The sequence below is a fragment of the Rhinolophus sinicus genome, linkage group LG01, assembly GCF_036562045.2.
Source record: "Rhinolophus sinicus isolate RSC01 linkage group LG01, ASM3656204v1, whole genome shotgun sequence".
Classification (NCBI taxonomy): domain Eukaryota; kingdom Metazoa; phylum Chordata; class Mammalia; order Chiroptera; family Rhinolophidae; genus Rhinolophus; species Rhinolophus sinicus.
The window spans coordinates 58,918,124-58,936,475 of NC_133751.1; the positions used below are offsets into that span (position 1 = coordinate 58,918,124).

Here is an 18,352-nt window from a genome sequence, read left to right on the forward strand (position 1 = left end):
AGGGAAACCATGTGTCTTTAGAGCTGATGTCTCACAGAGACTAGATTCCTGTCATTCTGCAGTGTCGTCGTTCTGTTTAAGTTTCTGTAATGCTCAGCAATCGTGTCTTCCTGTTGAAGTCCATAAGCACATTCTTGGGCTTCCTGTGTCTGCGCTGTTAAGAACTCAGCTGTCCTCTGTCTCACTCTGTAGTCGCTGCTGGGGCAGACAGAGCAGTGAGCAAGCACAATGGAGACGTTCTGCAGAGCCTGAGGCCCATTTCTGGCTGGATCTCCAAGGGCATCTTTGGCGAGTGGATCTGAGGCTGAGGGATTAGGATGCAGGGCCCCAGTGGGAGAGAGGGGTGCCGAGACGATAGTGCTTTCTTCTCCCTACATAGTCTTTCTATTCGAAAATTGTTCCATTTAACTACTTTATATCCACAGTTTTCTTGAGACAGAATCTATTTTAAGACTTTTAGGGACTTTAAAAGGATAGGGCAGGTACAGGCTTCAATTCATAACAGACTTATCATTCTCATCGTATTATCTTTAGTGACTTTTGTTGACAAATTTGATCTGTATTCTGAAGGCAGTGGGGAGCCAGTTAAGCTTTTGAGCATGGAAGTGATATATTTAATTTATTTTACTTATTTTTATCTTTTCCTTTACAATAATTTTAAACCCACCGAAGAGTTGTAAAAACTCTTATGTACCCTTTGCCTAAATTTACCAATTGTTTATATTTTGCTACATTAGATTTATCAAAATCTTTCTCTATATACACAAAGATTTTATTGTTCGTGTTATTATTATTATTATTCCTGAAACGTTTGAGATTTAATTTATCATGGCACTTTACCCCAAAAATAGTTTAGCCTGAATTTCCTAAGAACAAGAAAATTCTCACATAATCACAGAACAGTTGTCAAATTCAGGAAACTGAACATTGAGATAACATTATTATCTAATGTACAACCCATATTAAATTTTTGTCAGTTGTCCCAACAATTGGCAGTGTTTTTTTCTTCTGACCCAGGGTCATACATTACATTTTATTGTTATGTCCCTTTAGTCTCCTTTAAGCTGCAATATTCCTTCAGCCTTTGTCACTTATGATATTGACATTTTTGAAAAATGCAGGCCAATTTTATAGAATGCTCCTCAGTTTAGTTTTGTCTGATTTTTTTTGAATTCTGTTCAGGTTATATATATTTTTGACAGGAATACAATTTAAGCAATGTTGTATCTGGAAGTGGTATGTTTTAAATCTGTATTTAAAAAAAAGATCAATCTGGTAGCAGGTGAAGATTGGATTGGGGGAGCGTGAGGTGGTGAGGGAGGATTAGAAGTTGGGAGACCAGTTAGGGATTCAGAATTGACAGACCTTCAAGAAATAATTGACTGGATATGGAGGAGATATAAGATAACTTTGGATCATGTCCTTATTATCTACTGCTGGTAGTAAACCTCTCTAAAATTTAGTGCTTAAAACAGCAATTTATTATCGTAATTCTGTGATTTGATTTAGTTCAGCTGAGTGATTCTCACATGGCATCTTTCACATGGTTGTAGTTGAGTTTTGATTGGGGCTTCAATTATCTAAAGGCATGACCCAGCTGGATATCCAAGGTGGCCACGCACATGAGGCAGCAGATCTGGTTGTTGACCAGGAGCTCAGCGGGGTCTGTCAGCAGAGGGCCTATGCATAGCTTTCCCACATGGCTAGAGAGTCTCCCATCTTGGCAGCTGGGATCCCAAGAGAGAGCACCCAAAAGCAAACATTCTAAAAGGCTTACTGGCTTTTGATACATGGTTTTCATGTTTTGACTTTTTTAAAGGTTCCTAGAAATTTCAGATAGACATCCTCATTTTTGTTAGGGATCAGTCATTATTTTTTACCGTATTACTTCTTTGCATTTCTTACTTAAATAAGCTTCATTTCTCCCTTCATGCTCTTTACCTATCTACAGGCCATAGTCATTGGATCTTCTTCTTACTTGAAAGTATGACACTTTTCCTTAACATGGTCCCTCACTCTCTCTCTCTGTCTCGCTCGCTCTGCCCTTTGCATTCACATACACACTCTTTTCATAACTCATGAGGGATACTTTTGGCTGACTCCAGAGTTTCCTCATTTTCTTCCATTCTCATCTCTCTTAAAACCAATGGTTTCACCTAATTTTTCATTTAAAAGATTCATATTAGAAACAGACTTCCCTATTTTGACATCTTTTCTTCTTTGATTTTATAGAATACTATAATTAAGCTTTCTTTCATGCCTTTATTAATGGCCATGCCTCCCGCCTCAGACATAGCCTAGTTTTTTGCTGCTATCTGCAATCAGAACAGACACATTATCTGCCATCTGCATTGGTTATAAATATATTCTACTGGTCTTCCCTTACTCCCTCATTTTCCACAACTATCTCTGATGCAGCCAACAGCCTACTTAACTATTCCTCATGCCCTTGTCCATCTCCTGATGCCATTTTCCACACTCTCTTTAGGATGATGATTTTATATATACGTATATATGTATATGTTCAGTGTCATAAGGTTATGTTAACTATCTGCTAAGTGACATACTTTTCTGCATACTGGAGATACAGAGAAGGAAAAAGCCTATCTCTGCCTTCAAGAAGCTTTTAGTCTAGTATTGGACTCCAGGACCCTATCTTTGAAAAGTATATGTAAGGCTTTTAGGAAAAACTCATCATATATAATAGACAGTTAAAGTCTGTTATTATAATAACCATAATTATGGAAAAGGACAATAATACTGCAAAGCTGGGATTAGAAAATTGCTGTACCTGAAAATAAAATTTAATTCTGACTCTTCTGTTAAAGTAAAAAAAGAAACATGATGCTCAGCATACTTCTCATTGTCTTATAAAGGAAGCCTATCACTTTTTCAAGAGAGATGAACTATTTCCCTGGTATTAAATTCTAAAGGGATTTGTTGCAGGTATCCTTATATAATGGCATTGAGTAACAGAATGGTGTCTTTAGTAGTTCTGCATAAAATATAATTATCCTTCATGTGAGTATTTCAATATATATATATATATATATATATATATATATATATATATATATCAGTAAAATCCAAAATTAAAGTCTTAACTTTCAGTCAATAAAAGCTTTCTATATGAAGCCAAGTAAATATAGCCAATGATTCTGGTATTCCAAGTAGCAGTAGAGACAGCATCTAGACAATCTAAAAAGCCAACTTGATGGTCAAGTTTTTAGAAAGTGAGAGAGTACGTGCCTTATCAATTATCCTCACTTTAAAGATGAGTAGGATGACAACTTAAGTTCTCGCTCTTTGGCAGGTGTCTGAAGGGCAACATATTCTGTCATTGATGGATACCAGATCTAGATGTACATGCTTTAGATATTTAGGTATTCATTTACTTATTATCTACTCGTATGACCACTTTCCTGCTACAGTGACAGAGCTAAGTAGTTATGACAGAGACAGCCTGGCCCACGAATCCTAAGGTACTTACAAGGTCAGACAATTAAGATCGCTAACTCATCCTAGAAAAAGTGCTACATACCTCATTGCTGAATATCACTATGGTCACCTTCGAAGTACTCCCCTTGGGAAGCTGTGCACCGATGCCAGTGCCTAGTCCACCCTTCAAAGCAATTTTGGAACTCTTTTTCTGGAATGGCCATCAGAGCTGTCGTCAAATTACCCTTGATGTCCTGAATGTCATCAAAATGTCTTCTTTCAATATTCCCTTTATCTTTGGGTAGAGAAAGAAGTCATTGGGGGCCAGATCAGGTGAGTAGGGAGGGTGTTCCAATACAGTTATTTGTTTACTGGCTAAAAACTCCCTCACAGACAGTGCCGTGTGAGCTGATGCACTGTCGTGATGCAAGAGCCATGAATTGTTGGCGAAAAGGTCAGGGCGTCTAACTTTTTCATGCAGCTTTTTCAGCACTTCCAAATAGTAAACTTGGTTAATTGTTTGTCCAGTTGCTACAAATTTATAATGAATAATCCCTCTGATATCAAAAAATGTTAGCAACATCGTTGCAACAAGTCACAAACTTAATGGTCAGACCTCGTATTGTGTTCCTTTGCAAAAGGAGTTTGCCAACCCTGCATTAGACTGTTACAAAGAATTGTTATAAGCAAGTGAGGTGAGGCCGTTCCTCCTGGTGTTCTTTTTGCAAGTTGCTCATGGCCTACCTGTAGCATGTGTGCTTCTTGCTCCCTGTGCCTGTTCTCTTCATGTGGCTCTTGCACTAAGTGTAGATGTGCTAAGTGGTGAGGACCCATGTAACCCAGCTGAAAGGCTTGTGAAGGAGATAAGTGATAATTTGAGAGATTGTGCTGTGGCAATAAAAGGGAGATCAAGTGAGGCGTGGATTATTGTTCCGCAGTTCTCAGAATATAATTCTGGGTATGTGGATGGAAAAGGGAATTGAGAAGTGTTCAGTGTCATCTCATATCCTGTTTGGTTAGAGATAAATTTTCAAGGACAGGAACAATGTTATCAAGTAGAATCAGAGAGGAAACCTGGATATCACAAACATTCAGTCAGGCAGAAACCCTTAGCAGTGCAATTCGTTAAGATTTCAGATGCCTTGAAGTATATAACCCAGAGTTCCCACTCCAGCTGTAATCAGTGCGACTTGTAGTCACGATGTTCTTTGTGTCCACTGAGCTACAATTATGCCTAACTTTTGATTTTGAATGTTTGATTTGCTCTTGGATTCCAAACCCTTATACACCTTGACACTTAAGATCTGGTTCGTAGATCATTTGCTTATTGGCTCCTGTGCCTCTGCCTTGAACTCTTGAGTTTGTAAACCGTTGACTTCTGATTAAAAACTATGGACTCCCTGAATTTAACTATGTCCTTCTGATACTCAGACCCTTGGCTTATACCTGAAAAATTCTACTGAGGATTCATGAGCTGTTGCTTCTGGGCTTTGGTCCTGTGGATTCCCTTGTGAATCCAGATAAACCATAATCTCGGACACACTAATTAGACCCTAACCTTTACCCACTATTCTCTGAGTTCTGAACATCTATCTAATCTGACCCTGTTATGTCCTTCAGTGAACATAAAATACCTCATTAAAAATAATTAGACCTGTTCCTTTTCCAGCCTTCATTTGAGCTGCATCCTATCTGTTGATAAACCAGCCAGATAAGTCTTCATTAAACTTTCAACAACGGTAGTGTTTGAGTTCTCTCTGAATTCTGTGCTGGTAATGATTTTTATATACCAGTGCTTTTTTAATTTTTCTGTTTTGTTGAGAGTTTTTAAATTTTTAATGTATCTTTTCTATTTACTTCTTACTGATTTGTCTGATTTTTATATTTAATTTACAAGTAGGCTTATGTGATTTTATACAGAATTGATATACCCAGAACTTCAAATAGAAAGACTCTGAACTTTTAAATAAATAGAACTAGTTTTTAAAAATGTTAAATAGATTATAACGTTTTGCAACTGTGATAAAAATGTTAATATTTTTCGTGTTTCTATTTAGTTTTAATATTATAATAGCTTTGTTTGTAGCAAGCATTTTAAAGATCGCACTGTGTGATTATTTGTGTTAACTAAGTCTCTACTTTGATTCCCAGTGTCCTCTTTAAAGATTAAAGTTGATGTTATTTGCAAAAATTATCTAGGAAGCTAACATAGATTTAGTCTGACTATGGCACTGACAACTGTATAACTAATTTAAACCATTCACAAAGTACATTCTTGAATTTCAGAATCTTAAGAAACAAACCCAATATCACTTATTAGAACATATCTTTTTTTTCCTGCCTGCTTCTAGAGTTACAGGTGAAGTAAAGCACAACCTTACGAACACTGTGGTCTGCAGGGTGCAGGGGGAATGGAATAGTGTTCTTGAGTTCACTTACAGCAATGGAGAGACAAAGAATGTGGACGTGACTAAATTAGCAGTGACAAAGAAAAGAGTAAGACCTCTGGAGAAGCAGGACCCATTCGAATCCAGGTATGTCATCATCGTGCATCCATCCAGCAAAGAGTCAGAAGCTCTGGATCTTAACCTAAGCCTTTTCACTAACTTGCGACCTTGGGCAAGTCACTTCACCAATTTTATCAGCTTCCTCATCTGTAAATTAGAAGTATCTGGTCTGAGCTGATGCTCTTAAACTCCCTTACCAGTTATGACATCATATGACACACAGTCATATTTTAGTAAAAACCAAACATTTATAAACTGGGCAAAAATATTAACATTTAATAAAGGATTACTATCCTTATCATAGAAACTCTTAACATTATTAACATTATTATTTGCCCAATAGAAAAGTGGGCAAAGGACATAAAGAGGTAGTGCACAAAAATAGGAGAACAAAAATACCCATTAAGAAAATGAAAAAAATGTTCAGTGTAATTAATATTCAAAGAAATATAAATTAATAAGACAAATAGTTTTAAAAATAATAAGTCTTTTGGGAAACAGTATGAACAAATAGGTATTTTCATACTGCTGGTTAGAAGGTAAATTGGAACAACCTTCCTAGAGGGTATTTTGGCAATATATGTCATTGGCCTTTGAAAGTAAGTGAAGTGGATGTGTATGTGTGAATAAGTTATAGTCTCCAAAATGTGTTGACAGTGGTTGCTTTTGGAGAGGAGTACAGGGGTCTGGAATAGGAAAGAGACTTACTTTTCCAAACTGCCCTTTTGAACTGTTTAAATTTTACATCATGTGGAAATACTACTCTATCAATTTAAAAAAGAATAAAGGAAATATAAGGAAACATTAAATATTTTAAGATCACTTAAATGGAGCCAAACAATGTATAACGAGATGAGTAAAGGGATTAAATGCCCGTTAACCAAAGACTCAGGTTAGGTAAAAAATAAAACAAGAGTGATGGAAACAAAATTTCTGCTAGGGATTTATCCTGAAGGAGAGGTTCTCAAGGTTTGGTCTGCAGATCCCTGGGGTCCTTGATCCTTTTGGAGGATCTCCAATTTCAAACTTTTTTCATAAGAATGCTAAAGTGCTATTTGCTCTTTTCATGCTCTTGGCACTCGCGTTGGTGCACAAGCCATGGTAGGTAGCAGTGCTGGGCCTTCGCACTTAGCACTGAAGGCAGTGGCACCACTGTACAAGCTGTCACTATATTCTTCACTGCCGTGTACTGGCAATTTTTAAAACGCCGATTTCTTTTTAAATGTCTTTGAAAAAATAAGTCTTTTTTAATATTCTGCATGACACATTGGGCATAGGCGTCAAGTACAGTAGTTATCTGGAGGAAAAGCACTAGTGCAGTTGAGTTACAAGCAAATTACTCTAGTGTTTCATGAAACACCATTTTTATTTAATAGCATGGTTGGCAAACTATAGCCATTCTAATTTCGATATTAGATTTTTCTTGTAAATGAATGACATGAACATGGCACTTTAAGGAAAACAATTGACAGTATTTGCTGCTAATAGTAAAATTTAAATGGAAACAACCTAAGTGTCCATTGACAGACAAATAGATAAGGAAGTTGTGGTATATCTGTATGTACACACACAATGGAATATTATTCAGCCATAAAAAAGAATGAAATCTTGCTATTTGCAGCAACAGGGATGGCCTCGAGGGCATTATGCTAAGTGAACTAAGTCAGACAGAGAAAGACAAATACTGTATGATCTCACTTATATGTGAAAATCTTAAACCCAAGCTGATAGATACAGAAAACAAGTTGGTGGTGCCAGAGGTGGGCATGGGTGGGGGGGCGAAATCGGTGAAGTGGGCCAAAAGATAGAAACTTGCACTTATAAAATAAATGTGTCATGGCGATGGAATGTACAACATGGTGACTATAATTAGTAATACTGTATTGCATATTTGAACGTGCTAGGAAGAGATCTTAAAAGTCCTCATCACCAGAAAATAAAATTTTGTATCTATGTATGGTGATGGATGTTAACTAGACTTATTGTGATCATTTGGTAATATACATATACAAATATTGAATCATTATGTTATGCACCTAAAACTAATATAGTGTTATATGTCAGTTATACCTCAATTTCAAAAAAATTCATCCAGAAAAAGAGATCAGGTTTGTGGTTACCAGCGGCAGGGGTAGGGAGTGAAGGAATTGGATGAAGGTGGTTAAAAGGTACAAACTCAGTTACACGTACTGGGATGTAATGTACTACATGATGACTGTAGCTAACCCTGCTGTATGGTGTATTTTGAAAGTTGTTAAGAGACTATTTCCTAAAAGTTCTTCTCATCACAAGGAGAAAACTTTTTTTTTAATTTAGTTTTTTGTATCTATATGAGATATTGGAGGTTAATTAAACTTAATGATAATCACTTGACAGCGTAAGTCAAGTCATTATGCTGTACACTTTAAACACACAGTGCTACATATGTCAGTGAAACTGGAAAAAAATTTAAGCTTCAAGGCAAAATCAAAATTTTGGATGATTTGTATCTGTCATAATGAGCTTTCCAAGCAAAGAATTTTCTGATGAAATTGGTGGTGTTACTAATGAATGTGCTTTTTAAATACTTTATAATAAAATATGTCAACACCTGGAAGATCATGTTTCAGTTGATCAATGATATTGCAGAATTGATATGCAGGGGTAAAAATTTCATCCAAGATGCAAATTAGACCAATAGATCTCCGTGTAGCAGAGTAAGAAAAATTCATTGACATTTTTTTAATTTTCAAATTGCCACTAACCTTTAAAAAACTATAACTTGCTAAGTTTTGATACAGTATTGAAGAATTGAATTATTTGAAAAATAAACTTTTTTCCTTTTCCAACTATATGAGTCTGTGTGAAGCCATATTTTATTTATATGCTTTAAATATATCACAACAAATTAAATGTAGAAGCAGAAGAATCCAGCCATCATTAAACGAGATGTTTAAGAGATACTACTATATTATTCTCTTTGCTGAAATTTTATTAAGGACTTTTTATGTCTACATTTATGGGGCATAGCAGTCTGTTGTTTTCTTGGGGGAAAGTTTTAGTACTTAAGTGTGTTGAGGTTTTCTATTTCTTTTTGAGTGAACTTTGGTGGTTTGTCTCTTTCAAGGAATTGATTCATTTCATCAAATATGTCAAATTTATTGGTATATAGTTCATAATATTCCCTTATTATTCTTTTAATGTGTGTGGGATCTGTAGTGATATCAACACTCATTCCTTATATTGGCAGTATCTTCTTTTCCTGATCAGTGTGGTTAAAGGTTTATTCATTTTACCCCAAGAACTAGTTTTTGCTGTCATTGGTTTTTGTCTATATTTTTTTGTTCTTTTTCGTTGATTTCTGCTCTGATTGTTTTTATTTCCTTTGTTCTGCTTACTTGGTGCATCATTTGCTATTCCTTTTTCTACTTTCTTAAAATGGAAGTTGAGGTCAGGCATCAGCAAACTTCTTTTGTAAAAGGCCAGAGAATAAATATCTTAGGCTAAAGGGGCCAGATAGCCTCTACCACAACTACTCAACTCTGCCATTGTAGCACAAAGTTAGCAATAGATGTTGCTATATTAAAATAAAAATTTATTTACAAAAATGGGCAGTGGACCATAGTTTGACCCCTGGTTTAGGTCATTGGTTTTTCTTCTTTCCCAATATAAACTTTCAGAGTTATACATTTTCCTCTAAGTCTGCTTTATGTATATCTCACAACTTTAGAACTTTTGATATATATTTTAAAATTTCCCTTGTGATTTATTTTTGAGTCATGAAGTTATTTAGTAATGTGTTTAATTTCCAAATATTTGGAGATTTTCCAATTATCTTCCCATTATTCATTTCTAACTTAATTTCATTTTGGTCAAAGAATATACTTTGTATGGTTTCAATCCTTTAAATTTATTGAGATTTATTTTGTGGCCCTAAATACTTTATGTCTTGGTAAATGTTTCATGTGCACTTGACAAGAAAGTGTATTCTGTTGGTGTTAGGTGAGAGTATTCTATAAATGTCAATTAAGTCATGTGGGTTAATAGTATTTTTCTAGTCTTCTATATCATTACTGATTTTCTATGTACTTGTTCTGTCAGTAGAGATCAGTTATTGAAATCAATTACTGAAATTACCAATTATAATTGAATATTTCTCTTTGTAGCTCTATAAGTTTTTACTTAATGTTGTTTGAAGCTCTGTTATAAGGGGCATACACATTTAGGATTGTATGTCTCCTTGCACTCACATTGATTATTATGAAATGATCATCTTTATCCCTGGTCGTAGTTCTTGCTTTGAATTTTACTTTAATATCAAAGTGCCACTTTAAAAAAAAAACTTTATTGAGATTTTACATATCATAAAATTCACCTGTTTCCTGAGTGGTGCTGTTATCACCATAAATCAGTTTTAGAATCTTTTCATCTTCCCCTAAGATCCTTCATGCTCGTTTTCAGTTAATCTTCATTCCTATCCCCAGTCACAGGGAACCTACTTTCCATCTCTATAAATTTACCTTGTCTGGATATTTCAAATAAATGAAATCATACAAAATGTGATACCTTGTGCCTACCTTTTTTCACTTAACATGTTGTTGAGGTTCATCCATGATGTAGTATATATCAGTAGTTCATCACTTTTTATTATTGAATAATGCTATATATTTTCCTCTTAAGTTCCATATAATTTTATTATATAAGACCACATTTTGTCTTCCATTCACCAATTGATGGACATTTCCAGTTTTGAACTATGATGATTAATACTGCTATGAATATCCTCATGCAAATCTGTGTGTGAACATGTTTTCATTTCTTTTGGGTAAATACTAGGAGTGAAATTGCTGGTTTGCATGGTAGTTTATGCCTAACTTTTCAAAAAACTGCCAAACTATTTTCTAAAATGGCTGCACCATTTAACATTTCCTGACAACAATGTATGAGAGTTGCAATTCTGCACATTTTCATCAGCATTTGTTACTGTCCTATTTAATATGTCCATTCTAGTTGGTGTGGAATAGTATCTCATTGTGATTTTAATTTGCATATCCCTAATGACTAATGATATTGAGCATGTTTTCATGTGCTGATTAGCCATTTGTGTGTCTTCACTGGAAGATAGACAAATGTGTGCTTATATCTTTTCACTCAATTTTAAAAATTAAATTGTTTGTCTTATTGGGTTACAGGTGTTATTTGTAAATTCTGGATATAAATCCTTTATTGAAAAAAAATCCTGTATTAGCTATGTGTTTCGCAAATATTTTCCTTTAGTCTGTTGCTTGTCTTTTCATTTTTTATCGTGTTTTTCTCAGTAAAAGATATTAATTTTGATGAGGATGAGATTATCAATATATTCTTATGGATTATGATTTTGGTGTTGCATCTAAGAAATCTTTGCCTAATGCAAAGTCTCAAAGATTTTCTCCTGTATCTTCTAAAATTTTTATTGTGAGGTGAAGGTCTAAGGTCATCTTTTTGCATGTGGATATCCAGTTGTCTCAGTGCAATTTGTTGAACAGACTATATCCTACTTTCCCCAAAGAATTGTTCTGGCGATTTTTTGCTTCAAGTTTGTTGAGCTTCCCCCTCCCTATAGAGTTGTTTCCCAACTCTAAGGGATTGTTGTCCTGTTCTGCCTTTTGCTCGGTATCTGAAAATCATTGTTTCATTATATTTTGTCTGGTTTCTGAGTTGATTAAAGGCAAGAGGGTAAATCTGGTGCTCTTATTTCATCATGTCCAAAAGCAGAAGTGGTCTCTCTTGTATTTCAGCTTTTAAAAAAATTTTTTTAATATCTTTTAAAATCTTTTTGCTTAGTATTTCCTAAGTCTCTTAAAAATAAAAAGCTTGGTTTTATAACCTGAAAATATAAATTATTTTTAATTGGAAAAGCAGAAGCAGTAGCATGTTGGGCATTGACGTCAGTAACACAGTATCAGTGTTCTTGTAGCTCATAGGCATGAAACTATAGATCTGATTTAGGAAGTGTAAGTTTTTAAAATTACTGTTAATTTTGAGGGTATGATTCTATTTAGTTATCTTTTTTGAAGAATGTTTGTAAAATGTATGGTTTTCTGATTTCAGGCGATTGTGGAAAGATGTGACAGACTCTCTGAGGGAATCGGAAATTGATAAGGCCACAGAGCATAAAAGGACACTGGAAGAACGCCAGAGGACCGAAGAAAGGCATCGTACTGAAGCAGGCACACCCTGGAAAACCAAATATTTTATAAAAGAGGTATGTCCTACCTGTCTTCAGACCAAAACGCATTAACTACTTAGAACGTTAGCTTACCAGGCGTTCTTGAATTGTTATCACTTACACATTTCCATTTCTAAAAATAGTCTAGCTTAACCTTGAGCTTTTTTGTGAGCTTTTCACAATTTGTCAAAGTAAAATTGCTAACCAGCAGTTCAAATGAAATAGATTTGGGGATTTAATTGGCCACAAATGAAAATGCTAACAAAATCTTTTATCATAACAATAGAATATGTAGTTTATTATTTTATTGCCTTTTGTACCACACTGAAATTCTGTGTTTGCTTCCAGAGACCACATTTTAAGAGAGACATAAGAAACGTAATTGGCTACACAAAGGACAGTCAAGTGACTATAATCTTTATAACAGTTAAGGAAAAAAGAATGAAGTGAGGGTGTTTAGCCGGAAGAACAGAAAACAGGAGCCATTTATTGTAACCTTCTTCAAATATATGTAGGCCGATCACACAGAACTTTATTTTTATAAATTTTATTGGGGAATATTTTTGGGGAGCGGTGTGTTTCTCCAGGACCCATAAGCTCTAAGTCGTAGTCCTTCAATCTACTTGTGGAGGGTGCAGCTCTGCTCCAAGTCTAGTAGCCGTTTTCAGTCTTTAGTTGCAGGGGGCGCAGCCCACCATCCCATGCGGGAATTGAACTGGCAACCTTGTTGTTGAGAGCTCACGCTCCAACCAACTGAGCCATCCGGCCGCATCCACACAGAACTTTTTTATCAGTTCTAATAGCGGACTTGAGCTAAGCCGAAACTACCGGGAAGCACATTTTGAGTTTAACATAAGAAAGCATTGTATAACAATAAAAAATATCCAGTAATAACAGCACATTTTATAGTAATGTGTTCCCCATTGCTATCTAAGAGACTATGGCTTATGTAGAAGAGTTTAATGCACTGGTTTTGCAGTTGTACTAAATTATTTCTGAAGTCTTCTAAATGTAAAGATTTTGTCTTGTTTCATTTTGTTTATTATTTTCTGGTAGAAAATAGGTGAATAATGAACCAGATCTGATACCAAGAAAAGTTTTCGTGTCTATAACCAAGTCTAAGGAAACCCATTGAATTTCAATATTGGTCCATCAGGATGGTATTTGGTAAAAGTGATTTGAATGGGATTTTTACATAGTTGTTGCTCTTAAAATCCCATAGTTAGAGTAGTTTCATTACTTTTTTTTTAATCCTTAGTTATCTAATATAAATTACTAACTGTTTTCATAGATAGAAATTAGGGAAAGTACTTCATATCTCTGCATTCTTATATGAAGAATATAAAACTTTTTAATTACTATTCAAAATTATAGTCTGGTAACCTTGGATTTTTTTCACTTCAAGCTCATTAAGAAAGCAAATGTACCAGAAGTAGATTCTCAAGAGGAAAGTTTCCAAGGGAGGGCTTCTGTGAAAATGAACTCTGAGGGCTGAAAAAAGTGAGCTATAATGGGTAAAAGATGCAACCAAAGGGATTTTAACTGATAGGCACCCTGATTCTTGCTGCTGACATGACATATAAACTTGCTACTTCTCATTTATTCCTTATTTGATAGATATTATTATAAGCCACTTAATTTTTTTATCACACTTTGTGATGTTGGATAGACAAATGCAGAACATGATGGCAAGGTATGGTGATTATCCAATAAAATAGTGAATTTCTTTTGACCCAGATGATCTTAAGTAACCACCTGACAGAACAGTAGATTGGAGATGCTGACTCAGATTCAGGCCCCTTTGGGTGGTAAGATGAAGCAGGGCTCCCCACATGGTACGCGATGGCAGTGGTACAACACATAGGTTAGATTGTGTCATATAGTAATTCCCCAAGCCCATGGGGCAACCAGGTGACATCCTGTATGCCACTGGACCACGACGTGTGCCATCACATCTGAGAAGCACTGGGGAATACCAGTGAGGCTGACAAGGTGGGCAGCTAGCCCACGCTGGTTGGTGCCACAAGGTTCTTAACAAATTTGGAGCTGTTCCCATTGTGTATGGCTCTTTGCTAAGACGTCATATGTTACTGAAAAGTCCATTTTTGTCTCCCTTGTATAGTCCTAAGCAGAGTGGCTGGGCACTTAGTAGATGTTTTTTAAATATTGTTATGAGTAACAAGGGCTTTTGTACTTTTATTATTGCTTTCAGACCGATTACAGACCAGTTAGGAGTTGACCTTAGTTAGATGGAAGAATAAAGAATAGAGTCATTTGGATAGAGTAACCAGAGAAAGCATAGATAAACTTAAACTGTTTCTAGTACCATTTAATTATACCCATTTTCGTTTTCTGACTATTTCTCACTGACGTTTAATGTGTTAGGTCTTTCATTTCTTCCCTTTTGTTATTATACATGTCCACCAGGATCTATTGGTTATATACTCTTAAGTGAGTGTTTAAAATTTCTTAAGTTGTATATAAATGCAAGCAGGAAAGCCTTTTTAATATAGCAGGCCGTATTGGAGGCAGATGTGCTAAGTTTGAGGGCCAGCTCTTACCTTAGATAGTTTATTTACCACTTCTAACCTCAGTTTCCTCATCTGTAAAATGTGGGTAAATATATGGAAGGTGTACTGAGAAGAACTCTGCTCTTTCCTTGGTGACGTTGGGCAATTCATTTCATTTCTCAGATCTTAGTTTCTTCATCTGTAAAATGAAATGGATGGTCAGATGGCATGTCTTAACTTCTAAACCTAGCATTTTATAATGTGGTTAGGTAACATCTTTTTCAAAGAACAGTGTTGAAAATTATCAACCAGGTGATTTAATATAATAAACAATGTGATGGCTGCTGTTAAAGAAAAATTATTCTGACACGTAATAAAAATGGCAAGGAAGACTTTATTGAAGACTATTGCAATAGAGGAGAGAGCTTGAACTCAACTTTGAATATGGGGACAAATGGGACTTTATAGCCAATGGGCAGGGTGAGGGAGTAGATGGAAAATTACTAAAAGGGACCTTGGTTAGGTCTAAGGATGGGGGAGGTGGGAGAAGCACTTGGTTAGATACAAAGGGTGGGAGAAGAGGAGTTTAATTGGATATTAAGGATGGGATTCTTGATAAACTGGTTTGTCAGGATTTTTTGCTAAAACTGGGCTCAGCAGGCTAAAAGGAGGCTTAGTCAAGAAGAGAGACTCAAAGGAGTCTGAGTAAAGTTTGGTCAAGGAGAGGGTCCTTGTTACTATGAGCCAAATAATTGCTGGACTTAAATCATTTTTGGAACAAGGTAGGATAAATATATTAAAATATTTTTTAAAAACAGAAATACATTGAAGGAGCTGTACAGGTTCAGGACAGAGGCTCAGATCTGCCTGACTTTGCCTAGTCCCCCTGACACTGAACTCCCAGTTTTAGCTACTGTGACCTCAACTCTGCCAAGCTCCCACCCCAGTATGTTGCTTGATGCAGTTGCTGCAGCTCTGTTCCTCACTTGGTCTCCTGTCTTTAGTTCATTCTGACTCTAACTTCATCCCCTTGTGGTAACCTTCTATTCATAGGAACCAGGGGAAGCTAATAGGGTAGAGTCAGGAAAGAACTAGAAAACAACACTGAGATACTGGAGGTGCCAGTTGAGATCGAGAGAACAGGTAGTCCCTTCCTGACCATTTCCTTTGCTGCTTCTGCGGCTCAATCTGTAGCATTTTAGCAAAACTGGCAGAATTGCCACAAGTGAATTCTTCAAAATCATAAGTTCATGGGGGCACAAATTCGGTCCTCCCAGACCAGAACTTCTCACCTAATGCCATCTAAACCACAGGCGTTGTTTGATGTCTTAATTAAGCACAGAGATTTTTTTTCCTTTACAAAAACTCTTGTTTTTCAATGTGAGAATAGAATTCCTTTTCAATGAAGGCATTGCTTCTAGTTTTGGTTACTGACTCTGAAAATACTACAAGAATGGTTGTTTAATTTCTTCTTCTACTTGTTTTCAGGGAGATGGCTGGGTTTATCACAAACCCCTTTGGAAAATAATTCCAACAACACAACCAGCAGAGTGATACACGCTATCTAAGACTCGACCAAATGAAATTCTTCTCTGTTTACCCTGAACCCTCCCAGAACGGAGTTATTGCACTGAGTGACCTGCTTCCTGATTACAGACTGAAATTAGCTAAACACGAATGTACCTATTAGGGCCCCACAGGACTGCAGCGAGACCAAAGTGTTGAAGAAGCACTATGGACCTCTCACCGACCTATTCATGTGATGTGAGCAATATCATCTGAAAACCTTTCACCTGACTTGTTAGATGATTAATCTTTTATCCAGTTCCTGCTCCTCACGCTAAATTTGAATCCCTTATTTTTTCATCGGGGCAGCAGATACACACAACAGTGAGAACTCAATGATTTTGATTTCTTTATAGTGAAAAGTGAAGTCTGTTTCAGAGTCTGTGCTTTGCTTTCTGTCAGTAACTGAAGTATTCACTACTCTTACAAACAAACCAAGAGGAGGAGGAACACGACCCAGATGTGGATTCAGCCATTGTGCCTGAAATCAGTGTTAAAAAAAAAAAAATATCAACCGGTTGTAGTAACAAGGCGTTCTGTTCCTTCTAAGAGACTGTGTGCCTGTGTCTGAGGATCTTGTCCATTATCCACCTCTGTTGGAACTGTCTTTTAAAAAGTATATTTATAAATTGATTCGAATTATAACCATGGAGAATTTTTTCTTCTGAACATTTTAATATACTTGAAAACAAGATTGACTTGAAAAATTTCAGAACATTTTTCAGCACCTAGTTTTATTAAATACTACAGTTGAGAGACAATTTTTTAAAATGTGTTCATGTCAATATGATGAGATTTTGGCCTTTCTCAAGAACTGAGGCATTAAAGAATATAGCAGATATTAAAAAAGAAAACTGTTAGTTTTTTCCTTACCTTTTTTTCACTTGTAGGGTAATATCCAGTATTATGTGTTATCCCTCTGGATAAGTATGCTTATCTTACCTCTGTTCACTCAAAATTTAAAACAACTTCATCTGTGTCAGTAACTCAGAAGTTACATACGTGACTGAGAGTGTGTACAGTATGGTTTTTTCTTTTCAAGGAAACTCAAATGCTGAAGAAAGAGTATGAGATAAAAAGATACCAGGAAGTTGTATTCAGGTACAAATCTTTTTTAAATAAGTATTTTATTGAGGTTGAAGAAGTTCTGGCAACTAAAAGAATAGTGCTGATTATGGCTTTCGTTATTCATTCAAGTATTTATTGAGCACCTACTTCCGGTGCTCAACACTTGTTACTACAAGCTACCTTAATTTTCCAAGAGTGGTGCCTTATTCTGTTTCTTCTGATGTTGTCTTCCAATCAGTGTGTATAACATACCTGTTATTCATCAGCCATTGCAGGTGGCTATATCGGTTACGTCATCATAAGAAATTTAAGCTTTGTGCTCTGATAAATTGTGTTTTATTAAAGGGGTTAATAGGACGAAAACAGCAAAACAATTTCTTCAACAAATTGTAAATTATAAAAACAGAATTGGTTTATGTACAACCATTTTAATGATTCTCTTGTTCATTTTTGCTGTGAAATGCACTGAAAAATATCTCAAAGTGAGTAATAGTTCATGTGTTGGGAAGATTGAAAAATAATAAAACTAGAGGACAATGATGCCTTTGTCTTTTTTATGAATGGAGAAAAATAGAAAGTTTCTATTTTAGTGGAGTTCTTGTCCTGTACATTTGAGAGAGGCATTTGTTTTCTCTTTAAATACTTATCTTTAGGAATCTCTTAAAGAGAGTAATGAGTAAATTTAATAAGTTTAAAAATTCTTATGAAAAATAATACATTTATGAGTAATTGAAATCTCCCACATTATTGGATTGGAGTCTTTGACAGGAGTGAAATGCTGCTACTTTAGGGTAATTGTTTTACCTAGTCCCTCTCTTCTTGACCTCCCACTTCTCTCCTAGAAGCAGGACCCCGAGAGTGAGGAAGGAGAATATGTACTTCCAGAAGCTGCAGCTTATCCACTTGACAAGAGCTAGAGGCCTTTTCTGTTTTGTTTTTTTATCTACACCTTGTTAATATTTGGCCTAGAAATGCGTCTTTGTAGCAATTGCAACATATTTCTATCTCTTTCTTTTGGGCCAAAGTTTTAAAGGTACACTTTCCATCTGGCAACTAGGAATTGTGTATTAAGAAGT

General features: G+C 35.6%; 1 protein-coding gene across 3 annotated transcripts in view; it reads left to right on the plus strand.

The window, feature by feature from the left end:
- Positions 1 to 17,816, plus strand: part of OSBPL11 (oxysterol binding protein like 11) — an 82,347-nt gene extending 64,531 nt beyond the window's left edge. For all 3 annotated transcript variants that reach the window (XM_019723661.2, XM_019723662.2, XM_074330551.1), the window contains 3 exons: positions 5,790 to 5,972; positions 12,015 to 12,168; positions 16,131 to 17,816. In XM_019723661.2, the coding sequence (XP_019579220.2) occupies positions 5,790 to 5,972; positions 12,015 to 12,168; positions 16,131 to 16,196 (403 nt within the window). In that variant the 3' untranslated portion in view covers positions 16,197 to 17,816. The remainder of the gene's footprint in view (positions 1 to 5,789; positions 5,973 to 12,014; positions 12,169 to 16,130) is intronic.
- Positions 17,817 to 18,352: the final 536 nt, after the last annotated feature.